General features: G+C 45.6%; 1 protein-coding gene across 3 annotated transcripts in view; it reads right to left on the reverse strand.

The window, feature by feature from the left end:
• ZNF143 (zinc finger protein 143) overlaps positions 1-27,792 on the reverse strand; it is a 140,483-nt gene that overhangs the window by 96,771 nt on the left and 15,920 nt on the right. For 2 of the 3 annotated variants that reach the window (XM_075927952.2, XM_006129090.5), the window contains exons 2-5: positions 22,877-22,995; positions 21,982-22,074; positions 20,057-20,140; positions 19,728-19,808 (exon numbers count right to left, since the gene is read on the reverse strand). In XM_075927952.2, coding sequence (XP_075784067.1) covers positions 19,728-19,808; positions 20,057-20,140; positions 21,982-22,074; positions 22,877-22,988 — 370 coding nt within the window. In that variant the 5' untranslated portion in view covers positions 22,989-22,995. Of the gene's footprint in view, positions 1-19,727; positions 19,809-20,056; positions 20,141-21,572; positions 21,881-21,981; positions 22,075-22,876; positions 22,996-27,792 lie in introns of those variants that run through there. The other variant, XM_075927954.2, reaches the window with a different exon arrangement.

The following is a 27,792-nucleotide window of genomic DNA, read 5'->3' on the forward strand; positions in this document are numbered from 1 at the left end:
GAAGTGCCCCTCCCCCAGTCAGGCAGCTCCGTGCAGAGAGCCCTGAGCTCCTGGCTGGGCAGGGCTCATTAAGCAACTGCAGGGCTGTGCTTTTGTGCAGCTTAGAAAGAACATTGGTTGGTGGTGGGTGATATACCTATGCATGAGTGTAGGTGGGGCTCATTAAGCAAGGAACTGTAGATACCATTTCATATTCAGCTAGAAGCCATTCTGTATAACAAAAGCCATTTCAGTTTCTTGTGTCTGCACGAGGGAGTGAACTGGTCTTCACCGAGGTGGGGAGAGACCAGAGGGATGCGCTGTTGGAATGTGTTAATGAACTATTTTGAGCTGAAGCTCGAACTCCCTTTTAACCTGTTTCTTTCTATGCTGATAATAATTCCTCTTTGAAGTTCTCTTTGATTTCTTGCCCTGACGTCAGACTTGTTTGGTTAAGGGTATAAAATACTAGGATTGATTGTATTAGCCAGCCTTACTGGGCCCGACTTTGCTGGGACCACGTTTGGCTCACTTTGCTTTTATTGGCCAATAAAACTGTCTGTTTAGCCTCGTAAACTGAGTGAGGCGTTTGCTTCGACAGAACCTTGCCATCAACCCTGTGTTCTCAGTTCCTTCTTTCCAGCAACTAAAACAGAAGATGAGGACGGATAATGGACATGGAAAAACAAGGAAGGAGGACAATCCAGGAAACTATAGATTGGTCAGCCTCACATCAGTCCCTGGAAAAATCATGGAGGTGACCCTCAAGGAATCCATTTTGAGGCACTTGGAAGAGGGGAAAGTGATCAGGAATAGTCAACATGGATTCACAAAGAGCAAGTCATGCCTGACCAATCTGATTAGCTTCTATGATGGGGTAACTGGCTCTGTGGATATGGGGAAGACAATGGATGTGATATACCGTGACTTTAGCAAAACTTTTGATTGGATAAAGGGACTGTAAAGTGGACAGAAAACTGGCTATATTGTCAGGCCTAACGGGTAGTGATCAATAGCTCAATGTCTGGTTAGTGGTCAGTTTCAAGCAGAGTGCCCACAGGATCAGTTCTAGGGCCTTTTTTTTTCCCCAACATTTTTATTAATGACCTGGATGAGGGGATGGATTGCACCCTCAGCAAGTTTGCAGATGACACTAAGCTAGACAGAGACGTAGATGCTTTGGAGGGTAGAGACAGGATCTAGAGTGGAGGATTGGGCCAAAAGAAATCTGACGAGGTTCAACAAGGACAAGTGTAGGGTCCTGCACTTGGGACGGAAGAATCCCAAGCATTGTTACAGGTTGGGAACCGACTGGTTAAGCAGCAGATCAGCAGGAAAAGACCTGGGGATTACAGTGGATGAGAAGCTGGATATGAGTCAACAGTGTGCTCTTGTAGCAAAGAAGGCTAATGGCATCTTGGGGTGTATTAGAGGGAGCATTGCCTGCAGATCCAGAGAGTGAGGGGGGATTTAATAGCAGCCTTCAGTTTCCTGAAGGGAGGTTCCAAAGAAGATGGAGAGAGGCTGTTCTCAGTAGTGAGGGATGGCAGAACAAGGAGCAATGGTCTCAAATTACAATGGGGGAGAGCTCCTTTGGATATTAGGAAAAACTATTTCACCAGAAGGGTAGTGAAGCACTGGAATGGGTTACCTAGGGAGGTGGTGGAATCTCCATCCCTAGAGATTTTTAAATCTTGGCTTGACAAAGCCTTGGCTGGGATGGTTTTGTTGGGATTGGTCCTGCTCTGGGCAGGGGGCTGGACTCAATACACTCCTGAGGTCTCTTCCAGCCCTAGGATTCTATGAGCAACACATCTTGAACACATACAGAAGACATGTAACCATTTTTATTTCTTTAAATGCTTGCTCATATCAACTCCATTCTAGGTGACTCACAAGCAGCTTCCTTGGAGCTGGGCTCTGAATTCAGTTTTGCAGTTCTGCTCTACCAAAACCAACATCATTCCAGACCTGTTGCACAAGTGCATAATGGGACATGAACACGTGGTCGGACAACCAAATGGCCACATACACATCCCAGATAAGCATTAGGGACAGGAAAGCTGTCAATGAGGTTTGCACACTGGTTGAATAGGTGGTCACAATCAGAGGTGACACCCTTGCCTGTTTATAGCAGCAGTGAATACAGTTGGTGACTCAAAAAGGAAGTCTTTGAGCAGACACCAGATGACCAATCAGTTGGTCACTGACACAAACAGCTGCATAGATCTGCAAATGGCTTGGTCCGTTCAAGGCTAGCCCTTCAGACATCTAAGGAATGCAGTCTACGCTCCTCTTCCAACTTATGCTGTTTTGGAAAAAAGACAGGTAGTTAAATGTCCTGGCCCATTGGAAACTGAGAGATCACTGTGAGATAGGAGGCCAAGTACAGATGCAGTCCAATATTGTCCTTATAAAAAAATATAGGACGGATCTGAGAATAGTACCCTAAACTCTGAGACTCTGTGAGCTGAAGTTACTACAACCAGAAATATGACCTTCCAAGCCAGAAGCTTGAAGAAGAGTGCTGTAAGTCAGTATTACATAAGATTTAAGTCCCATCTTTGTTTCGAATAAAATTTGTTATGTGTGAATACAGGCAGTCCCCGGGTTACGTACAAGATAGGGACTGTAGGTTTGTTCTTAAGATGAATTTGTATGTAAGTCAGAACTGGTACATATTGTACCCCAGGTGTCCACGATTCAGCCGCTGCTGAAACTGACCAGCGGCTGACTACAGGAAGCCCGAGGCAGAGCTGCTTTGCCCCGGGCTTCCTGGAATCAGCCGCTGATCAGTTTCAGCAGCAGCTGACTTGGGGACACCTGGGGTAGAGCAGCTGGGGTGCTGCCAGGTTGGTCCCCGCAGCGCCGAGGTGTGGCACTGCGGGGACCAACCCGGCAGCACCCCAGCTGCTCTACCCCAGGCGTCAGCGAGAAAAGCCTGGTCTGCTGGGGAGGGGGTGCACTAGCTGCACGCCCCCGCCCCCCCCCCCCCCCCGAGCAGACCAGGGAGACACGGAGTGGCTTTTCTCGCCACGGAGGACGCGGGCGGCGGGACCGTACTACCTCTCAGGCTGTAGGCCTTGATACAAGAGCCAAGAAGGTGCAAGGGTCATGGGGAAGTGGCCCAGGGAACGGAAGCAGAAAAAGCAGAAAAAGGAAGAGATGGTGGGCAGGAGATAGCTGCCAGCAGAGAGTCCCTAGGTTGGGGCCCAGGTTAGTAGATGGGCCTTGGTCCCCCCCTTCCCTCTTGTACCACACCTAACCACACTGAAGTGTGGCCTATAAAACTGCATCTTGCTTGTGAGGAAAGAGGCTAGGCTCTGGGACTGCAGTTGGCTAAAGTGGTAAGTTAAGGGCTGAGGACTGCTGATACCCTCTCAGAAGGGGACAAGAAGGGAGAGGTGGCACTGCCAGAGGGTAGTGTCCTGAAATGGACACTGCTGTACAGGGAGCAACTGGGTCCACTGAGAGACAGAGTGATGATGGGCGAGACACTGGCCTGCAGGAGATACACTCCATGGACAGAGCTAATTCCTGGTGTGACCAAGAGGAGGTGCTGCAACAGCGAGTCAACCCTGTTATACACACTTTGAACAAATAAAATTACAGAGAATATATGTGCATTGCAGAAAGTACCAAGTAGTAATAACAACAATACATGTATTGGGAGGTGAGTGTGAAAGACTCAGAGTGTATGATACAAAGATGATGCATCTGAGAGTTTAAGGGTATGCGTGTGACGCACACACACAGACTGTCAGCTGGCTACTGGGGAAGTCTCAGAGAGCTTGCACTGTCTCTTTAAGAAAGGCACTCACTCACTAGTAGCTAGAATCGTTCAGACTTTAGATCATAGTAGCTCCAAGTCCTGAGCCAAGCTGTCCCTCTCCCCTTTCTGTGAAGATTGGGCATGAAGAGGACAATCAGCCACTCCTCTCTCCACTCTGCACACCCAGCAAGTGGGTCTTGGGAGCAGCTGCAGGAGCAATAAGGTTGCAAAGCTGTGGGGGGAAGGGCATCTGAACATATGCTGCTGGATATGTGTGTTCTGCTAATCAAGTATGTGGCACCTGAAACTTTCCTGGACAGCTGCCCAGCCATGCGAATTAGAGGGAACACAGACTGGGTCCCTGATGTGCAGGTAGAGGCACCCAAGGCCCTTGAGGAACTTGGCAGTCATATTTTGGGCAAAAACCAACCTGCCCTTGAACAGTAGATAGAAAGCCGAAATAGCAGCCAGACAGACCTTAACAGATGACAAGGACAGGCCTTGGAGCTTGAGATGAAGCAGGTATTCCAGGATCAACAGCAATAAAGCCCACACAGGCTGAATGCCCTTATTTGAGGACCAGTACATGAACTGCCTCCATCTGGTCATGTAGGCTGCTCTAGTGGAGAGCTTTCTGATGCCCAGCAGGACTTGCTAGACTTTAACCAAACACTCTTGTTCTTCCACATTTAGTCATGCAATAGCCAAGCTATCAGGTGTAATGCCAGGTTCATGTACAGTGGTGCTGTGAAAGAGTGTTGAGCACCCAGAGGTCAGCCACAACCAAGGTGTCTAGAAGAGGCATAGAAGACTGAGGAAAAAAGTAGAGAGAGGGGGAATCCTGGATAGGGGCAGGGATGGTATCATTAGGCACATCCTCAAAATACGTGTTTTTGGCTGCCTTGGGCAGAAGAACAGAAAGACAAAACTTCTGTGAGCAGGTCATATGGACACATGAAAGTATGCATCTTGTAGGTCAAGAGACGAAAACCAGTCGCCAAGTTCCAGAATGGGGATAATGGTGGCCAATGTGACCATTTTGAATTTTTTGTCTTTTAATAAAATTATTTTGCACCCTCAGGTTGAGAATTGGGTGCCAGCTGCTAGTTTTTTTCTCTGTGAGGAAGTAATGAGAATAGAAGCCAATCCTGTGAAACTCGGGCGGAACTGGTTCTATAGCTCCTAGTTGTAGCAGGTGATCCACCTCTTGCTGCAGTATGATCTTGTGAAAGGGGTCCCTGAAGAGGAATGGGGTATGTGCACTCGGTATGGTGGTAGTCAGTGCCGTATTCGGTGCCGAGCTTTGCGAGGAAGGCACAGTGTGGCCTGTTGCCTCTGGTTGGGCATCCAGTATGGCACTTTTATAATGACGGTGGGGCATTAACACTAACAATTACGAGAGAGAAAAACTTGGGAGTGAACTAATCTATCTAATTATCTTCAGAACAGCTGAGGAACGAGATTCAGCTGGTACAGCTGGTGCCATGGGTGCTGATGTTTTCTGGCTGGGCTCCAAACAAGCTGCCAGAGGTGCCGGGCTTATTGCCTATGCTCACTCTAGCTGAGTTTGGTGCCAGAGGTAGCGATTTTGACACGGACACCTGGGTTTTCACTTTCAGTTTGTCAGATGTCCATACCTGTTGATGTGACCAATACTTTGCTTGGGGGAGGGGAGGAGTCGTCACATGGTGGCTGAAGTGATTTTTCATATAAGTAGGTCTTTAGCCTGTTGGCACAGTTGCATTGTGCTCTGGCCATGAGACTTCATCAAGTGGGCCTCCCCAAGACACCTTATGCAGGAGGCAAGCCCATCAGACCTGGCATAGCCTCTCGGCAAAAATCACAGCGTTTGAAGCCTGAAGAGCCAGGCATGGGGAAAAACAGGGTGATGAACACCGAAGAACTAAGTTTTTTGATTGTTTTGAGGGAAAAGATTTTTTTTTTTTTTGTGGTTAGTAGGAGTCAAAACTTGGAATTAAGGAGAAAACTGAGGAGAATTAATGATTTTGGGTGGTTTTTAGGTGAGGAAAGAGCAAGTCATTGAACCTCCATCTGCCACTGAGGACGTCAGAGAAGGAACTGAGGGAGCCGTGCTGTGCACATGCCTAACGGATACGAATGGCACAAGAAGGCACCATGGCGCATGCGCAGCGTGGCAGAGCACTGCTAGAAAAATCTCCAGTTGCCAGTGTGAGGATACACCAGCACCCAGAGTGGAACACCCATGGGGACATCACTCAAAGAAGCAGCCCAACTTACATACAAATGAATAGAGGGATGGAGTCTGCATTCCTCGAAAAACTTCCTGTTTTGTGAAGCCTAAACAATGAATTTTGTGAAGATAGCCAGGTGTCAATCCCAGCAGGACTTATTTTTCAAAAATTATATTTCAGAGTTACTGGACTCTAAAAGGAAGAGAACCCCAGAGCAGTCCATCACTTGGTGGATTCAAGGGGCCAGAGCTCTTGCAATCACAGAATTCTGAGTCCTCCAACCAACGGAGTTGAAGTCTCTTGGAACAGAATATAAGTGACAAACTTGCCTAGGCAAGGATTAATATTTAACTCTAGCAAATACCAGTCTCGGACATGTATTTTTACTTTTTGTTTGTAATAATTTCTGTCTTTATTTCTTACAGTTGGTATAACTTAAAACTATGACTTTTTGCTTAATAAATTTATTTTACTTTAAATGAATTTGATGCTGGGACTGAAATGAGAATATGTCAAACTGCAGTGAAATTAATGAACTGTTTATTCTCTTTTCAGAAGGAACATACACAGAAGTTAAGTTTGTTACAGAAGAGAGATGGACACTGCAAGAGGAAGTTACACACTCTGTGCAGTAAAGAGAAGTTACTCACCTCCGGTGCAGTAACGATGGTTCTTCTAGGTGTGTCCCCGTGGGTGCTCCATGTTTGGTGTCGGGCTGGTCCTGGCGCCACAAATGGGAGTTTGCCAGAGCTGTCATCGGCCGGATTGCGCGTGCGCGAGCAGCTTTCGCGCCTTTGATCAGCCACGCGCAATCCAGCCCCCACCAGTTCCTCTCATTGCCCATCTGCAAGAGATAAATTAACAAGATTCTGTAGCGGGGGCAGCAGGTCGTGGAGCACCTACGGGGACACATCTCGAAGAACCATTGTTACTGCACCGGAGGTGAGTAACTTCTCTTTCTTCTTCGGGTAGTCCCCCTGGGTGCTCCACATTTGGTGACTCTGGAGCAGTAATCCACTAGACATGGGCTACGGAATCACGATTCTGATGGCTTGGCAGCACAGCTAAGGCCACTGCTGAGTCGGAAGCTAGGCGCTGCACAATCGCATAATGCCTTGAGAACGTCGTGTTGGAAGACCAGGTAGCCGCGCGGCATATGTCACGTAGAGGGACTCCTCTCTCAAAGCTGTTGATGTAGCTATTGCCCATGTAGAGTGGGCCCTAGGCTGTGACAGAAGCGGCCTCTTATAGATGTCGTAGCAGGTAGTAATGCAAGAGACGATGAGTTTTGAAATGCTTTGGGCCGATAGGGGTTGGCCCCTAGAATGCCTTGAAGTAGAAACAATAAGACGGTCCGTCTTCCTAACATCGCAGGTTCTATCTATATAGAATGCTAGTGCCTGGCGGACATCTAGAGTGTGCAGGAGAGCATCATGCCGAGATGTGTGAGGTTTTGGATAAAAGCATGGTAGAACGATTGGCTCGTTGATATGAAACTCAGTGCAGACCTTTGGTAGAAAGTCTGGATAAGCTCTCAATGTTACGGCATCCTTGGTAAAAACTGTATAAGGGGTGATGACATCAGTGCTGCGAGCTCACTCACCCTGCGCGCCGACGTTATAGCAAGGAGGAAGGAGGAAAAGTACTTTCATTGTAAGTATGACGACCACTGGAGACATGTTCAAGTCCTTGACACAGGAGTCAAACCTGCTGCATAGAAGCAGGTCGGGCTGGTGGACGATTTTGTTGTTGGCGTTTGCGTTGCGGACGCTGTCTAAATTTGGGCTGGTCAGGTCCGCGTTGCTGTTGTTTATAGGATGAATAATCATACCTCCTTTGGAACGGGTAGTATCTCCTTCGCCTGAAGGGCGGCATGTACATACCCAAAGTCCTGAGGGTAGTACACGAGTCCTTCCCCAAGTAAAGAATCTCATCGGTCATGGAGGCAAACAGCTTTTGCCAGCTGAAGGGCAAATCCTCAACTTTGGCCTGCAGTTCCTTAGGGGCTCCTGCCGACAACAACCAGGAGGCCCTGCGCATGGCGATACCCGTTGCCATGGCTCGCGCCACGGTGTCCGCTACACCAGCGGCAATTTGAAAGGACATCCTGCATGCCGTGAATCCTTCTTGAACTATAGCTTTTAGAAGGGGTCTCTTGCTGTCCGGAAGGTGTTGCACGAGTTCCAGGAGCTTGGAATAGTTGTCAAAATTATGGTTTGATAGGAGGGCAGCATAGTTGGCAATTCGGAGGAGCAAGGTTGAGGAAGAATAGATCTTACACACAAATGAATCTAGCTTCTTACGAGTCCCTATCAGGCAGGGAGTTCTTGAAGTGAGGAATCTTTGCCTTATGGCGGACCATGTTGACGATCAGTGAGTTAGGCTAAGGGTGATTAAAAAGAAAGTCTAGTCTTTTGGATGGTACAAAGTACTTCTTACTCACTCTTTTGTTAGTAAGTGGTATTGATGTTGGCTTTTGCCAAATCTCTTCGGCCACCTCCATAACAGCTTCATCTATCGGTAGGGCAATCTTCCGCTGCTGCTTCAGGTGTAAATTTTTGAACAGTTTATGTTGCTTCACCTGGGTCTCAGTAAGTTGTACCACTTGGGATTGTGCTACGTGTCTAAAAAGGTTTTGGAACTCCTTGAGATCATCAGGAGGTGACGCCTCGGCCAGAGTTACAGCTTCATCCGGCGAGGACATGGAGGAGCAAACATTAGGGGACATGTCTGGTTCCATCTCCGATAGTTGCCCTTCCTCCGGGTCTGATGGCTGCAATTGAAGAGTCAGAGATTGTGGAGGCGGAGCAGGTCTGAGCGAGGACAGCTCTTGTGGTCTGGAGTGTACAGAACGTGGGCTGATCGACCGGCAACGAGATTGCGACCAGCTATACTGAGAAAATTCACCACAGTAGGGACTATGATAGTGCGAATAATGTTGGTCAGAGGCTGCAGGTGACGAGCGTCTAGAAGACCTAGCGCTGCTGTGCCTGACATAGTATGTGCGCTGTGGTGAGTGCATTGGCGAGTGCCTGGAAGGAGATTAAGATCTGGAGCACCTGTGATGTGAACAGCTACGCTCTCTATGGTAATGATGACAAGACGATGGACTGCGTCTATAATACCTCCTCCATCCTGTTGTGTGGTCAGCATGAGTAGACGGGTGAGGGGATGGCTCTGGAGAAGGTGAAAGAGAAATCTCCTGGAAATCTGATCTGGATGCTGCTTTAGGAGGCTGTGGTGCTAGCTGTTCATTGCATGCAGGCTGCGAGGTTGTAAGCTCAGCTGAGTGTAATGAAGCAGGCATCTGGTCCGTAGGATGCGTTCCAGGTGCCAACGGTGCTGAGGACAGCTCCTTGTGAGGAGGAGTGACTGCAGGGGCTGGTGGAATCATCACCAGGGGCGTAGGTGCCGATAGAGCTGGCCCTTTAAGAGGCTCCTCAGCTGCTTGCGGTGCCAGCGGCGGCGGAGGCTTGGACATGCCGGCTGGCTTTTTTGCTGCCGGTGCACGGGCTGCCCTGGAGCCAGAGGTACCCAGTTTATCTCCTGCACTCCCCCACGACTGCGGGGCTATTGGCAGGGACTTAGCAGGAGAGGCTCTCTTCCTCTTTGCGTAAGGCACAGTGGAGGAAGGAGCCCTCCGCTTTTCTAGAGTGGGGTCCGAAGCAGAGGAGCCTGTTGAATTAAAAGGCATCAGTGCCTTATCAAACAGGATCTCCTTAAGTCATCGTTCCCGCTCTTCGCGGGCTCTAATTGTAAGCTTCGCACAATGGGCACATTTTTGGGGGATATGTGCCTCCCCAAGGCAGCGGACACAGGCAGAGTGGTCGCCAGAGAGCGGCATACACTCTCTGCACCTGGAGCATTTTTTGAAGCGGGGGGAACCCGGCATTCTAACAGATTGACAGGGGTTTATTTCTCGCCTCTCTATGCTACCTTGTTCTCCGTTTTTGTTTTTTTAAGAACAGGACTTAAATGTAACAGGAACAGTAGCTACAACAGAAAACTATGACTAGAAAACTTGCGGAAGTGTAGCATTTCTTCTTCTTCTTTTTTTTAAGGAAGCTCAGAAACGAAAGATTGTAACTAAGAGGAAAACTGTAACTATATACAAATTGTAACTGTTTAACTTCCTAAAGTTATTAACATCTGTCTTTGCTTCTTTGTCCCCTTTGTTTCCCTTTCTTTCTTCTTTTTTTGAGCCCCGCGGGGCTAAGGGCTGCCGTAGCAACAGTATCGGAGAGCCACGCTTCCAACTATAACTCTTAAAAATGAAATATATATCAGAGTTGTTTTGTTCTCTCTTTCTTTTGAAGAACAAAGCAGTAAACCGCAGAGGATAAGAAGTTATTCTGTAAGTCTTTCTTTAACCTATTGTGAGGTAAATGAGGAGCTGAGGAGAGCTCCGTCCTCGACCAGGGGCGGATGAAAAGGAATTGGCGGGGGCCAGATCACGTGCGGCTGATCAAAGGCGTGAAAGCTGCTCGCGCACGCGCGATCTAGCCCATGACAGCTCTGGCAAGCTCCGATTCGAAGCGCCGGGACCAGCCCAACACCAAACGTGGAGCACTCACGGGGACTACCCGAAGAAGAATGCTGGTTCTTCAAGATGTGTGTTCCTGTGGATGCTGCACTCAGGTCTCGGTGTGTCCTCATGCTGCTGATCAGAGATTTTTGCCTAGCAGTGCCTTCTGCGCCGCACATGCGCACTCACTATCTCGCGCTGTCGTCTGTTAGGTATGCACAGAGGGCAAGCCTTCCTCTGTTCCTTTTCTACTGAAATCTGATAAAGAACTCCAAGTAAAGGGGAGGAAGGGAGGGTAGCAGAGCACCCACAGGGGACACATCTCAAAGAACCATCGTTACTGCACAGGGTAAGTAACTAGTCCTTCAAGTAGTGTCCCTGAGGGTGCTCCACTCAGTAGCAGTACCCGCCCTATGGTGGTGGGCATTGGAGCCATTTATGTGAAGAAGCAAGGACCCTCAAACACAAATACCCTCGCCCAACTTCCTCTCCACCCCTTCTCTGAGGCCTCACCCTGCTCACTCCATCCCCCTTCCTCCCCAAACCTCATTTGCTTTTACCAGGCTGGGGTAGGGAGTTGGGGTGCAGGTTCTGGTCTTGGGCCAAGGAGTCTGGAGTGTGTGAGAGGCTCTGGGCTTAGCTCAGGGTGGAGGATTGATCCTGGAGAGGTTTCAGGGTACAAGCTCTGGGAAGGAGTTTGAGTGCAGGGGGACTCATGTCTGCGGCAGGCAGTAGAGTGAAGGAGGGGGTTCGGGCCTAGGACTGGGGTTCAGGAAGCAGGCTCTGGCTGGACACCACTTAACTGAGAGGGCTTCCAGCTGGTGGAGCAGTGGAGTTAAGGCAGTCTTACTCCTGCCCTGACCCTGCACCACTCCTGAAAGCAACTCGCATGTACAGCAATGCTTCCATGGCACCATGTGCTTCCCCTCATCTACAGGCACTGAGCTCACAGCTTCCACTGACCACAGTTCCCCATTATTGATCAATGGGATTTGCCAGAGTAGTGACTGCAGGCAAGGTCAGCAGGTGGAGACCCCTGCTCTGCCTCTCTCAGGGGCTGCAGAGCCATGCCAGCAACTTCCAGAGCAGCAATTACCACAGGGATAATGACTCCAGCTTGGACAGGTTAGGCATTTTAGAACTCACTACTCAAAGAATTAAATTTAAACATAAGAAAGAAATGAAAATTATGAAATGCAAAGATCACTCACAAACCAAAAATAACCCACTTTGCAAGCAGCAAAAGAACTAACAGCAATCTCCCCCACACATGCTGGGTCGGGAGATGAGAGTGAAGGGCAATGGGGTACAGGAGTGTGGGGGGTGACATCTTGATATCAGCACTCCCCTTTCTCCCTCCCAAAACCTACAGAACAAGCAGGAGACTCCCAGGAGGCAGCTACAAGGCAAAGGGCAGGAGCAGCATGGCAGTGGATGGAGGGGCAACTGAAGTGCCAGCACTTGATAGCTTCCTGGCCAAACCAGTCAGGATCACCTGTTGGAGGGGCCAAGATCTACCTGTAGATCCTGATCTACTGATTGGTGACCACTGCCTTATGGGGACCAGACCAAGATATGAAGAGTCTGTCTGATGTCCTTGTCTCTTTTGTTCTCTCTAAGTAGAACACGAGTGCTTATCTCGCATCTAGGGTGTGCAAGATGGATTCTCTCAAAGAGATGAGAGGTTTAGTAAAATACGTAGGTTCATTTAGGTGGAAGTCCAATATAACTTTGGGGAGGAACTTGGGGCATGAGCGTGACCTTATCCTTAGTAAAGATAGTGTATGGTAGGTCAGCCATAAGAGCTGCAATTTCATCCACTCGTCTTGCAGATGTTATTGCCACTATGAAAGTGATTTTCATAGATAAGTACTGTGGTGGGACAATGGCTAGTGGTTCAAAGGGTGGCCTGGTGAGCATGCCAAGAACAAGATTTAGGTCCACCAGTCGAGAGACTGTAAGACTGAAGGTGGGAGTGCAAGACATTTTGCAAGACTGTGCCAGTTTGGGATGTAGTGGTTTACTCCTCAGAAGGTTACATTGTGTGATGCATGACACTATAAGCTTAGAAATGTGTTGTGATGATAGGAGACATCCCTTATTGCGGTCCACTATAGAGATGAGCAAACAATCTGATTTGTGGAAAGACTTAGTCCTGTCTATATAGCAGTGGTCCCCAACCATTTGGGGTTGCCGGGCGCCAGGGGGCGTGGCCGTTCAGCTCTCTCCCCCCCCCTCCCCCAAGCGCTGCGCCACCAGGGCCGGCGCTGGCGCTCTCTCTCCCCCCCCCCCTTTCCCCAAGCGCCGCACACCCGGGGCTGGCGCTCTCTCCCATGCGCCGCAGGGGGTCAATCCGCGGCACCCCCGGGGCCGGCACTCACCATGCGCCACGCGCCCGGGGCCGGCTCCGGCTTCGGCACCACGCATGCGCCACGTGCCCGGGGCCAGGCCAGCCCTGAGCATTTGGCGGGTGCAGACAAATGCTCCCGCGGGCGCCATGGCGCCCGTGGGCACCACGTTGGGGACCACAGCTATATAGAATGCAAGGGATCTCTGTATGTCCAGTAAGTGAAATATTGCATCCTTTGCTATGGAATGTGGCTTAGGGTAGAACGAAGGGAGTACAACAGGTTCGTTCATGTGAAAGTTCAAACAGACCTTGGGAATAAATGAAGGACGGGGACGTAGTATCACATCATCTCTGTAAAGGATGGTATACGGTGGAGTCACCATCAAGTCTGCTAGCTCGCTAAGTCAACAGGCAGAAGTAATTGCCAGTAGAAAGACTACCTTTAGTGTCATGATCAACAGCAGGAATGTAAGTAAGAGGTTCAAAGGGTGGGTGAGTAAGTGTGTCTAGCACTATTTTTAAGTTTCACGATGGTGTGATGGCCTGTATGGTGGGTATAGATTAGAAAGGCCTTTTATAAATCTCTTTGTGATGGGATGGGCGAAGACTGACCATCCCTCCACTCACTGGTGAAATGCAGTGATGGCTGAGAGATGTACCTTTAAGGAAGACAGAGCTAGACCAGGACTCTTGAGGGATAATATATAGTACAAAATGTCATGTAATGGCACCGTGTCTGGATCTAGATTTTTGTTAGTACACCAGACAAGGAATCTACGCCATTTGTGGAGACTGGCAGTCTGGGTAGAGCATTGTTGTTCCTCCTGGAAGAATCAGCAATGAACCATGCCATGAGGTGCAGAAGTTGTGGCTCAGAGTGGAGTAAGGTTCCTCTGCTCTGAGTCAGGAGATCATGCTGAATCGGAAGGTGGTAAGGAGACAGGGGAGACACCAGATAGAGATATGGGAACCATATCTGAGGCGCCCAAAATGGTATTATAAGAATAACGGTTGCCTTGTCTCAGGTGATGTTTGAGCACCCTGGGAATTAGTGGAATAGGAGGAAATGTGTATAAAAGCGGGCCCTTCCAATTGAGAAGAAAGGCGTTCCCTAGAGACCGTGGCACAATGCCGGCTCTTGAGCAGTAATGGCAACACTTCTTGTTTTTGTAGGAAGCAAAGAGGTATATTTTCAGAAGGCCCCAGCGTTGGAAGATGGATTGGAGGACCCGAGGATGCAGTTCCCATTCGTGGTCTGGGGCAAAGTGTCTGCTGAGGGTTTCAGCTGTTGTACTGTTTTTCCCTGGCAGGTATGAAGCTACAAGGGTGATATTGTTTCGTGTGCACCAATTCCACAATCGGACTACGTCTGTGCACAGAGTGGTTGGTCCCGATGAAAAGGTACACCTGCTAATAGATTGCAGGGATTGGTCCACCATGTGAGAGATTGTAAAGGAGAGACCTAGATGTGCAGTGGAGGAGAGACCCAGATGTGCAGTTGCTTCTTGCAAGCCAATGCTGAAGACAGAGAAGGTGGAAGCGGGCATAGTCTATCACACAGGCTGTAGCAGCCATGAGACCCATAAGTTGGAGACAAGTGAGTATGAGGACTGTAGGGCTGATGGGAACCGTAGTAACCAGCTCTTGAATTGCTTGGAATCTCTGCATAGGGCAGTATGCCCTCGCGCATACTGAATCAAGCTGTGCACCTATGAATTCTAGAGTTTGTGTAGGATGCAGCATTGATTTTTGTATGTTGAGTATAAGGCTCAAAAGATCGAATGTTCGTTTGGTTATTGCGATGCGTGTCTACTTCCGATATGCCTTTCACTAGGCAATCGGAAAGGTATGGAAAAATTATCATGGCTTGTCTGTGAAGGTAAGTTGCAACAGCAGCTAATGTCTTTGAAAATACTCTGGGAGCCGCGGAAAGGCCGAATGGCAGTACCCGGTACTGATAATGATCTGTGCCCACCACGAAACGGAGGAACCATCTGTGCACAGGGTAAATAGTTATGAGGAAATAGGCATCCTGCAGGTCGAGGGCTATATACCAGTCTCCGTTCTCTAATGCTGGGATTATTGATGCTAGGTTAACCATCTTGAATCGTTGCTTTCATAAATAGTCCTCCATCCTCCCGTCTTTCTTGGCATGAGAAAATAATGGGAATAAAATCCCTTGCCTCTGAAGTCCTTGGGTACTATTTCCATTGCTCCTAGGCTTAGCAGTCGCTGCACCTCCTGCTTTAGTAGGTCTTCATGAGAGGGGTCCCTAAAGAAGGAAGGGGAGGTGGGGAGGTGGGTAGAAGTGTGGTAAAGGGGATGGTATACTCGGATGTTATAATTTCAAGGACCCACCCGTCTGTTGTGATGGCAGCCCAGAGATGACGGAAAGGCCTTAAACAGTGGTGGAACACCATGGTAGACTGTGATGCTCTGTGAGAGATGGGAAGATTCTGCAGATCTTCGACCAACAGGTCAAACTTGCAGCTTATTCGCCTGGTTGCAGGTATTACAAGCACCTGGTGGTCATCTCCTCTGTGGCACTGCTTGTTCTTTGATTGATCAAAAGGGCGCTGTTGGTATCTGGAGTAGAACTCTCACTGCTTTTGATATGGGGGTATTGCTTTCGATGGTACGGGGAAATATACATCCCCAGCGTTGTCCTGGAGTCTTTACTAGAATGTAACACATCATCTATCTTTTCAGCAAATAATTTGTATTTGTCGACCTTCGAATGCAGCTCATGAGAGACCCCCGCCAACTGTAGCCAGGAGGCTTTCTACATAACTACTGAGGTCGGGACAGCCCTGGCTGCTGTGTCTGCTATGTCAAGTGCTATTTGGAGGGCTGTCCTAGAGGAAGCATAGCCCTCCTGAATTATGGACTTCAGTACAGGTCTCTTAGGGTATGTCTAGACTACATGGCTCTGTCGACAGAGCCATGTAAACTAGTTTACCTGACACAGTCAATGAAGAGGAGTTTTAAATAATCCTCACTTCATTAAAATAAAAATGGCCGCCACGCTGTGCCGACAATCAGCTGATCCAGCACAGTGCAGCAATCTAGACGCAAATTGGTCAACAAGGGAAGCCTTTGTCGACCGCTCCCTTATGCCTTGTGAAATGAGGTTTACAGGAGCGGTCGACAAAGGCTTCCCTTGTCGACCGATCCGCGTCTAGACTGCCACGCTGTGCTGGATCATCTGATTGCCGGCACAGTGCAGCGGCCATTTTTATTTTAATGAAGCGAGGATTATTTAAATCCCCACTTCATTGACTATGTCAGGTAAACTAGTTTACATGGCTCCATCGACAGAGCCGTGTAGCCTAGACATACCCTTACAGTCTGGTAAGTGCTCTAGAAGGGACGTGAGTTTGGTGTAATTATTGAAGTTATGATTAGAGAGCAGCGCTGCGTAGTTGAAGTTATGATTAGAGAGCAGCGCTGCGTAGTTGGCTATATGCAGGAGTAAGGTCGAGGAAGAATATATTTTCCTGCCAAAGAGATCCATTTGTTTATTATCTTTGTCCACCATGTTTTTGTATTGAGGGAGTTTGGCTCTATGCTGGGCAGCATTAACAACCAATGAATTTGGTTGAGGGTGGGAGAATAAGAAATCAGCTCCCTTTGGAGGGACACAATATCTTTTGTCCGCCCTTTTGTTAGTTGGCGGTGCTTATGCTGCCAAATTTCATCAGCTGCTTCCATGATGACCTCGTCAATCGGTATTGCAATTCTTCCCAGTTTGTGATGGTTAAAGATTCTTGAGCAACTTGTGTTGCTTTTCTGGTACTTCCGTTACAGTGATGTCCTGAGATACAGCCAACCTCTTTAAAAGCTCCTGAAATTGCCTAAGATCATCAGGAAGGGATTGGTCCCCATGTATGACCATTTTGTCAGGGGATGAAGATGATTGATCAGTTAGTGATACATCTGGTGGGTGCTTCTCCACTTCGACCTCTGATAATTGACCGTCTTCTGGTTCAGAATGGTGAGCCACAGAGGGAGCATTGAGAGGTGATCTCATGACTCCATGGCTATGAGAGGGTTGCGGAGAAACTGAGGGAGCATGGGAAGCCTGGTGACTGTGATAGTAAGAATAGTCATAGTCAGAGTGGTGATAAGTATGGTGAGGCGGATCATGTCAAGAGTAATACTGGTAGTATGTTCGGCTATGTCATCTATGATAAGACCGCACCAGAGAAACATAATGAGATGGATGGCCGGTCCTGTGATGCATCTGGTGGTGTACCAGTAGATGTGGAGACCATGGTGAGTGTGGTGATCCCCTTGAAGAAGGAAGAGAAGAATGATGTAGGTATCTTGTGTCAGAGGATGGTGATAAATGGTATCTCGATGCGTGACGTCTAGTTTGCTCACAAAGGGAACGACCCCTGTCATCTGTTGTTAGAGGAGTAGAATATGGAGACGGCGGTGCCAAGGACAGTGCCGGTGAAAATGACAACTGTTCCGGGCTCATTGGTATTATTGAAGCGGATTCATAGGGTGCTTTCTTCGGTGCCAAAAACACGCATGCTCATTGTGTCGAAACCCTCAGTACCGGAAAGGTCGTCATATGAATGGCCGGTGCTGAAGTGCATAGTGTCGAGGTCTGCGGTGCCCATGTTAACAACACGTGAGTAGTCAGTGCCGATGTTGTCGGCACCAATATCATTGGCACATGCGGTTCCAACACCGATGTTGTCGGCACCAAAGTAGCCGGTGCTACCGCCGGCAATGCTGTCCAACAGATCGTTATGACCACTGACGGTGCTGTTGTGCGTTTTTGTCAGGATTTTGGCTCTGAGAGCAACTTGTGCTTGGGGGCCGCCATGCCAGCTGTCCCAGGCTTATCACCAATACTTACACGTGTTGACGGTAAAAAGCGAGGGGGCAACACTCTATTTCGGGCTGGAGCCAACTACAGAGAAACGGCTTTTCTTTTTCTCTACCCTCAAAGACAGCGGACTGGAAACAATGGGAGAATGTTCCAGCAGTTGAAGCGCCTTGTCGAAGAGGAACATTTTTATTCTCATCTCCCTGTTCTTATGTGCCCTGACCGAAAGCTTGGCACAACGGGTGTATTTTTGAGGCACATAAGCCTCGCCAAGGCATTTAATGCACTCAGCATGGCCATCCGAAGCAGGCATGGTTTCATTTCTTAAAACTGAGGGAGCCCAGCATAGTTAACTATAAACTACTTAAAGAAAAAAAAAAAAATCTTCTTTTTTGGGGAGGAGGGGACTATATTAACTAACTGACTGTAACTATAAGAAATGTGACTAACTACAAACTCTAACAACTATATACTATATTCCTGTCAGGATTTCCCTGAGGAGAGAAGACTCGCTCCATCTGCGACCATGGGCGGTGAAGGAGGAACTAATGAGAGCCAGACCGTGCGAGACATCAAAAGGATGTGCGGTCCGGCAGATCACTGCTCAAGAAAACTCCGATCTGCGGTGCCGGGACAACCTGACACTTACAGTGGAGCACCCACAGGGACATCACTCGAAAAAGAACTGTCACGTGCTGAGGCTCTGCAGCATGACACAGTAACTCTCAATTCTGGAAGCCTCAGCAGAATATCATAGGAAATGGTTTTGGGTAAACTGGAACTGGGAAAGTATTTGGGTTACTCTACAAAAACAACTGTGTGGTGGAGGCCAGTGTGTGACCTGCATGCACTGAAGGCACCCAGATTTGCAGGGCAGGTTGTTAACACTGCATATTGCAATTTAAAGGAATAAAAATATGTATATTATATGGGCTACATATAAATCTCACAGCTAACTAGCTTTCAACTTATAAAGTGTACCAAATTCAGGATTTTTAGTAGCAAGGTAAAACTAGCAAAGACTCTGGGTAGTTTCCACTTTGCTACTGTTTATATCTTTCCCAAGATACATCAGACACACAGCTTTCTATCAGCACACTTAAGAAGCCAGTACAAAATCAGTTTATATTCAGTCTATATTTTTCCTTCACAACCATAAGATCTACAAATAGTAACTCTCATGTTTCAGATTTGGAATTATATTGATTCAGAAAGGTAGAACTTCTAACGTGACAATGAATGAAAGGAAAGATTGTATATTGTCCAAGTCTTTTGGAGTAGTACAATAGTACTGGTATGGCATTTTTCCCTTCTTTCAAAGACCATACACTCACAGGAAGTTTCTAAAAGGTGGATCCCCAATATGACATGAGATGAATTTTGAAGAAATAATTCCTCCAAAATTTTTTTATAGTTTGCTCACATTTTAGTATAATGCTGGACCCATAAAAGTTTAACAAAGTTGAAAATGCCTACTTCCCAAGGATGAGTAGCAATATTTCCTATATTAGTGCCATCTATTTCTGCAAAATCTCAGGCTAATTTAAAATAAAATAAATGTGCATTCTTGACTGCCAACTATGGCATTCTTTGTTACTTTGATAAATCCTCAAAAAAAAAAAAAAAAAAAAAAGTATCCAGTCCACTACAGAGTATTTAAAATATAACTAGAGCTCCATAATCTAATTCAAGTGATATCTACTTCTTTCTGGGTTTCCTTTTTCCAATTCCAGTCTTTATTGAAATTCATCGAAGGTTTAAATTTTCTAGAAGTAGCATGTCTATTTCTTTGTTAAGATTCTAGGCTAACACACAAATGCACAGCAATCTTCTGATCCAGCTACTCACCACTACATTCTGAATGGGGAATCAAAGCTCTCTCAACTCAGCTGTTTCTAGATATTCCTATTTAAATGCATCAAGTAATTTACAATTAACATAGTTGTAAAAATGGTCATAATCTAAACATATTGTCAGAAGTGGTACTCTTGAAGAGAAATTACAATTAAATTGTTTCATAATGATTCACACTTCAAAATGCAGTTTACCTTTTGAAGCATGATGAATAAATGCAGTAGTTCCATCTTCTAGTTGAACTGCCTGTCCATCTTCCAAACGCAGACTGTCCCCTGTTCGTGGGAAGGAAAAGGGGAGGGGGCGCAGAGAGGAAACATAACTTTAGACATCACCAATCACAAACATATTCAATTTAACACTTTAACAGATCAGAAACTATATTCATAAAAATATCAACTTTCAAATAATAAAAGTCTATGTATTAGACGTCTGAAATTATTGTAACAATAGTATATTGATTCTAACATTATATCAATGTAGTCAATACTTTAAAACATATCTGTGGATATAATACACTTACTACTTTTTGGCATAGATACATGTTGAACATAGGCAGCAGAACCATCTTCTAATTGAATCACCTGGCCATCCATCAATTTACCATCTAGAATACATGATTATATTTATGGAAAGTGTGCAATTTGACAGTTCATATTTTAAACCATACCAATGAAATACTGGAATAAAAGTATTTCATAGAACAAAAATATAGTTTAACAAATATTAAGCACAGTACAGTGAAACCTTTGTTATCCAGCACTCTGTTAACCAGAAAACTTTGTTAACCGGCATTGCCCCCAGTCACAAAACTGTCACATCTTCAGGCACACAGTCCTGGCTTGGTTTACCATGATTGGCTTAACAATTTTTTATTTAAGAAGTACTAATCATCTTTAACTCCAAATAGAAATGTGAGACCAACTGCTTCACACTACAAAACTACCAATATTAAAAACATGAGTTTTACTATTATTGTCCATTGGTTTTTCCTAGGTTGATGGGACCCTCAAATAACCGGAATTTTTAGATAACCGGAACACCCTAATCCCCGAGCGTGCCAGATAACACAGGTTTTTCTGTATTAGGATGTTTAAAGTGCTTTGAGATCCCAGGATAAAAAAATGTAAATAAAGGATAAAGTGGTGTTATTACAAACACACCAAGTTTAGAAAACTAAACTTTTCAGATCTTTCAATATGTAGGATGTCTCCATTTAACATCAAACTTTAAAGAAAAAACATCTCTTTTTCAGTTGACTTTCCTATTCTTAAGTTTATATCCATCTTTTTACAAGTATTAGTATAAGTAGTAAATATTTATTTTGTAGTATCACTCAAAAACAGTGATGGGCAACCTGGGGCCCACTGGGGTTCCACCTAGGGTCCACGGATCCCCTGGCTGCCCCCTCCCCCATAGCCATCTTGCCTACTGGGGCACTGCACTTCCTACTCTTCCCTCTCCCTTCCAGCACTTTCAGAGCACCACAAATCTGTTGATTCCTGTTCCATTTCCACTCCTTCCCTCCCTCCCAGAGCATGAACAGCTGCAAACAGCTGTTGATTTGCAGCACTCCAAGCTCTGGGAGGGAGGGTGCAGAGTGGGGATGGAGCGTGAATCAGCAGATTCATGGCACTCCCGAAGTACTGGTAGGGAAGAGAAGGAGAAAGTGTAGTGTTCCAGTGTGCAAGAGGCGAGGGGGAGTGGTTCACAGGCCGCAGGTTGCCCATCTCTGGTCATATGGCCCACTGAGACAAAGGAGGGTCACTCATGTGGTCCATTCACTGGTTAGCCATCGCTGCTCAAAGGCTTCAGTTGGGATCAGAGTCCTACTGTCCTGGATGCTATACAAACAATCAAATTAATACAGTGAATACTCTGAAGTACCTCACACTGGCCACTGTTAGAAAACAAAATATTGGACCAAACGGACCTTTGTTCTGACCCATGTGGCAGAGTCAGTCCCACTCCTGGGCCCCTGACCTCTGTTCAGCCCACTGTCCCACAGTCTAGAAGTCACAGTAATATGGCTTAATCACCTTGGTTTGAGTTTTGTTGTCTCCCTGTAATCTTTTAACAAGGTCGATGCTGTTCTCTTGACTCCTCCTCCACTCTCCAAACTCCTCCACAGCTCTCCAAACTTCTTCTCAATTGGCTCCACACTCTCACAACTCTCCAAACTCCTTCCCAACTCTGGCTCCCCTCACCCACAGGGAGGGTTCTTAAATACGCCTCCAGGCAGCCTCAATTGGTTTCACCTGGGCCTTAATTGATTTTGCAGCTGCCCTGTCTCAGCTGCCCCTAATTAGCCAGGATTGCTGACTCTCTCTCTGCCTCTTTCCCCTTCCATCAAGCTCTTTAACCTGCTGAATCACCCCTGCTCTGTCACACCCACTATGGCCATTCTTATGTAAAGTGAAGAATTACTTATTTTTAGTCAGCACATACCTTTAGAATTGTGTTGTATGTAGGCTGTGGAACCATCAGCAAGTGTAACTGCCTGCAAACTTACACCTTCCATGTTTTCTAAATTATCACCATCTATGGGGAGGAGGGGGAGAGAGGAAAAAAGTTAATTTACCAATATTGTCAACTCAACCTGCTATAAAATTGTGAATCAAGTTCCAAAAATCATGAGCTTTACTTATAAGCTTTTAAGTCAGCCTTTTGATTTGAACCTCTTGACTGCATTGAGGGCACATTGTTAAGTTTTTATCCACAAACATGAGAATTAAAAAATTGTATTTTAAATAAAAGCTGAAATCTTCATGAAATAAAATGATTTGACAAACTAGGAATTTAAAGAATGCACCTAAGATTCACATGCAATCCTGAGAAATGACAGTAATACATGACAAGGTTAAGAACTGTTTTCTGCATCATCGGTCATTAATACATTACAAGACCATTTTGAACACAATATAGTAATTCAGAAAAGTATTTATTCTTTTATAAATATTAAACATGTCAAAGAAAGCATCAACATGTTAATATCGATCCTAAAATATCATTCTTTTTGTAAAACAATCTATTTTGTACATCATTTTATATGTAAATTGGAATTACATAATCTAAAATAGAAATAGTGTATTTTAATTTGATTGGAATCAAATTTTATACTGAAAACACAATTGTTATTTTAATTAAACCATTTCATTTCAGAATTAAGTCACATTACGATTAATCAAATGCTATGAAAAATAACTTGGTCTTTTTATTATTTCCTCTGTTTGCAATAAACTACATCATCTCAAAGTTCAGAAGTTCAACAGAGTACATACTCTGCCTTTTCTGGATGCTAAACAGCAAAGATACAATGATGTAGAGAAATCTGAATGCTCACCTTGCACAGCTACTGCTTCTGTCAAACAAAGGGTTACATGCTGAGCCTCCATCCCTCCTCCAGAAAACTCAGTCATTCCCTGAGAGTCTCGATTTATCTGGGCTAATAACATTGTTTATCTAGAAACAAACAGCAAGTTTATAAAAAATAAAGACACAGGACATTAAGAAGTAACATCAAGAATTATGTGTAATCTGTGGAACTCCTTGCCAAAGGACGTTGTGAGGACCAGGACTTTAACAGGGTTCAAGAAAGAATTAGATAAATTCATGGAAGTTAGGGTCCATCAATGCTTATTAGCCAAAATGGGTAGGAATGATATCCCTAGCTCCTATTTGTCATGGGCTGGAAATGAATGACAGGAGAGGGATCACTTGATGATTACCTATTTCTGTTCATTCCCTCTGGGGCATCTGGCATTGGCCACTGTCAGGATATTGAGCTAGATGGACCTTTGGTCTGACCCAGTATGGCTGTTCTTATGTTTACATAATCAAAATAGGTTTTCTATTTTGAGTCTTATTAAAGTCAATGGTACTAGCCATGCAAGTAACTGCTCAATAGTAAGACTAAGAGGTTCACAGTCTTGCCCATGCTGAAGAAAGGCCTAGATATTAGCATGTCAGACTGAACAATCCAGCTGTTTATTTTCTGGCTCCCTTATTAAAGATTCTATTAAAAGCATCACCAGCTCAAAAATAACTGGTTTTGGTTATAAAATTGTCACTATGAAAAGAGGAATGGCAAATGGAGACGGCAACCGAGCATTTACCCGATTAAAAAAAATCAGATAACCATATCCCTATATAAATGAGGAATGTATTTTATCCCAGTTTCAACACAAGGAACTACAGGACATTGTTGGATCCTGAAGTCTGCAAGTATGATTTCAAAATCATACATTATATACTTAGTTAGCAGTTACAAATTAAATAGACAACAGTGCCGTCTCACAGCTCTGATATTGGTTCTATTACTACAGAAGTCAAAGCTGGACTACACAAACCATACATTTCACTTGCAACCGCGAGCTGAATTCTTCAATTCTCTTTAGGTAACATTACATAACCATTGGCCACTGCAGAGGATCATTCCTCTTTGCTGACATATTTCACATAGAGCTGTAGATTTAGGAAAAAATCATACAGAAAGCCTACAATAATTTATGAAGCTTCTGAAGTGCTTAGCTAGTTGGCTTTGAAGTGGTATTTCCATTTCAACTCTTCCAATTAGGCAGCTACCCTTAAAGCAGGGGTGGGGAACGTTTTTTGGGTTGAGGGCCACTGACCCACAGAAAAATCAGTTGAGGGCCACACACCCATGAGAAACCAAAACAAAACAAAAAACAAACAAAAACAAAAAAAACCCATCTCTCACTGACATGGCCCCCAACTAAGGAGCAGAAAGATACTCCCCCACATTCCCTCGCACACCAGAGCTTAGGAAGCCACATCCAACCCTACTTTCTAGTGAAAAAAAATAGATAATTTAGAAAAACACACACAAGGGTTACATTTGCATATAACTGACAGGCAGATTGGTATCTCATCAGTTGGTTCCCTTATAAAAAAAAAAAAAATCAGTGCCCATAAATCACCTGAATCGGATATTATTCATACCAGGATTCTGAAGGATAAAAAAATAAAAAGTGAAATAGCAGACATTTTTTAGTGGTGGTATCCTGGGTAGAGCATGGGACTGAGGCACTGAAGATGTACAATTCAACCCTGGTTCTGCCACTGGCCAGCTAGGTGACTACAGACAAGTCACTTCTCTCCCGTTGCTTCAGTTTCCTCATTTGAAAACAGAGATAATGATACTGACCTCCTTAGTAAAATGTTGTAGTGCTTATCTTTAAATCCTATCTAAAAGTTAGGTATTATTAACGATGATGGTCTAAGTCAGTGTTTCTTAAAGTGGTCCGCAGACCTACTCTGAGAAAGCTACTACCAGGCTGCTCTGGCTTGTTTACTTACCGACTCTGCAACCATGGAGCCTCACAACTCCCATTGGCTGCAGTTCGCTAAAGGGAGCTGTGGCTGCAGAGCCAGTAAGTAAACAAACCAGAGTGGCCCAGTAGCAGCTTTCTCAGAGTGAGTCCACAGACTAGGGATATGAGCGACTAGTCAACTATCCGATACGCAAATGTTTATCGAATAGTCAACACACTAGTTGACTAGTTGCTTTCTTTCACCCTTGCTGCCTCTATTACAAAGAGGCAGCAAAGGGATAAAGAGGAGGGGATGCTGCCACTTTGAAATGATGCGTGCAGCCTGGGGTTCTCAGTTCGTCCCGGGCTGCAGGCAGCATTGCAAAGAGGCAGCACCACATGGAGCCTGGGGCCAGCTGGTGACTCCACCACTGACCCCAGGCTCCATGCAGCGCTGTCATTTTGAAACGTCGCAGGGAGCATGGGGCCAACAGAGGGCCTCCTTATTTCCCCGCTGACTCCGTGCTCCACACAGCACTTTTGCTTTTGAAGTGTAGCAACAGCCCTGTTGCTATACATCAAAGGCGGAGGTGCCCTTATCAACTAATCAAATAGTCAATGCAAATTGCATTGACTATTTGATTAGCCAATTAATCAAAATTGTACATCCCTATTGCAGACCATTTTGGGAACCACTGGTCTAAGTTCTTAGTACTTACATAATGCTTTACATATTCAGAGTTCTCCAGTCATTAACTAATTAATTTTCACTGCATCTCTCTCAAACTGTCTACTAACTATCCCCATTCTACATATGGGAGAGCAGAGACAAGGAAGTTTACTTTCCTTGACCATAACTACATTGTGAATCTGGCAGGGATTAGAATGAAGGAGGCCCTGATCACCAGTCCAGTGCTTAGTCCACTGAACGGGGGACTACAGTTGCTGAAAACTGGAAAGTTGCTAATTAGGTATCTGTCTTTTAAACCGAGTCAAGGAAGATCATTGGTATAAACTAGGTGTGTAAAACACCATTCAATCATTAAACCAGTTAAATCTAACATTTAACCAGTTAACTGGTTAAGTGGGATTCCAGGAAGGAACCACTTCAGCCTGGCTGGAGCAGCCTTCTCCCTCCCCCTCCCCTTCCCAGCTCTGCCAGCTCCGACCTAGCCTATGGTGCAGTGGGCCCAGCAGGGCTGGAGCAGCACTCTGCCCGTGGTGGCATGGGCAGGCCTGGACACTGGTTAACCAATACCCGGTAAGCTTCACAGACATCTTCCATGGAAAATGTTGGTTAAAGTTTAGCTAAGCAATTGAAAACGCCGTCTTATAATACAATGTATTAGGAAACCTTAACAAGTGATAGCAATACCTTCCTACTTAAAATGATTTGGAGGCAGAACTGGACAGTCAGTTGCTGGCACTATGTGCATTCAGTGTAGAAAACATACAGAGTAATGTAAAAAGTATCAGAGAGATAGCTGTTAGTCTGTAAATTTAAAAACAATGAGTAGTCCTGTGGCACCACAGAGATTAACAAAATATATAGTATGAGTTTTTATGGGTAAAACTCACTTCATCAGATGATGAGATGGAGTGGGAATAACAGAACCAAGAGAAATGTAAAGTTCAAATGGACTTTAAAACACTGGCAACTAATGGCAGGCAAAAGTTATCTTCCATAAATGCACACCAAATGCACATTTAATTTAAAAAATTAGCTTTGAACTTGCATAAATTGGAGGAAAGAATTACTGGATTTAGCATTAATAATGCCTGTGCAGAGTGCAGCAACAGTCAAATAAGATGCCAATGTACTCAAACAAACAGAACATTTTGTGGTTTTTTCCCTTGATTTAGAGAAGGAATGGAATGCTTAAATCAGAAGGTTCTATGGGAGTTGAAAACAGCAGCTGGCACTGGGCAGAAGAAATCAGAAGTAGCAGCTAGAATTTAGGCAGTTGGAAGCAGTGTTCCCTCTAAATTTTTCCACCCATGTGCTGAATGAATTTTGTTACGTGCATCATGTTGAGGTAATTACTGGATGTGTGCCACCAGTACAAACAAAAAAACCTAAGTATAGTGTGTGTGTGTGTGTGTGTGTGTGTGTGTATATATATATATTTTTAAGTTACCATAGGAATAATTATTCCAGCCAGGACAGATTAGGCATTTAAAAGCTCACTACTCAAATAATTAAATTTAAGAGCAAGAGAGAATTATTAAATGCACAGATCAGTCCAAAAAACTAAAACAACACACTTAGAAAAAAGTTATCAAAAAGTAACAACACAAGTGTTGAGGTGAGTGTGAAAGACGGTGTGTCAGAGGGAGAAACACACATAGTATGTGTAAGACACACACACACACTGCCCCTTTAAGTGTACTGCCCTTTTAAGCAGATTGACACTCAGCAGTCTGAAGGCTGCTTGTTTAGACACAGCAGTAGCTCCCTCAGTCTCACTCCTGAGCTGTGTCCCCCCATACTGTGGAGATGGGGTACATGGGCAAGAGGGGGAAGAAGGGCACACCCTGACATCAGCACCCCTTCACTCTATAACAAGCAGAAGGCTCCCAAAAGCAGCCTGTCGCATGCTCTAAAGCAAAGGACAGTGGAGGAAGGGGTAGCTAAAGTGCATCATTTGACTGCCTGCTGGGCTGCTGCCCAGCCCCACACCTTACAGGGAACTGTGGCTGGAAGCAACAATGTTAGGGTACGTCTACACTTGCTCCCTGTCTCGAATTAGGGATGCAAATGTAGCCGACCGAAATTGCTAATGAAGCGGGGATTTAAATATCTCACGCTTCATTAGCATAATCTTGCCTGCGCGCTATTCCGATCGCCAGCTGATTCAAAGCAGGAAGTGCGCTCTGGGCCGCGTTAGTTCGAATCAAACCCCTTGGTTCGAACTAGTGTTACTCCTCTAGCATTAACTAGTGTTACCCTGAGTTAAGAAAATGGCATCAGAAAATAGAAACGTCA

The sequence above is a fragment of the Pelodiscus sinensis genome, chromosome 5 (assembly GCF_052426305.1).
Source record: "Pelodiscus sinensis isolate ZL-2025 chromosome 5, ASM5242630v1, whole genome shotgun sequence".
Lineage (NCBI taxonomy): Eukaryota > Metazoa > Chordata > Testudines > Trionychidae > Pelodiscus > Pelodiscus sinensis.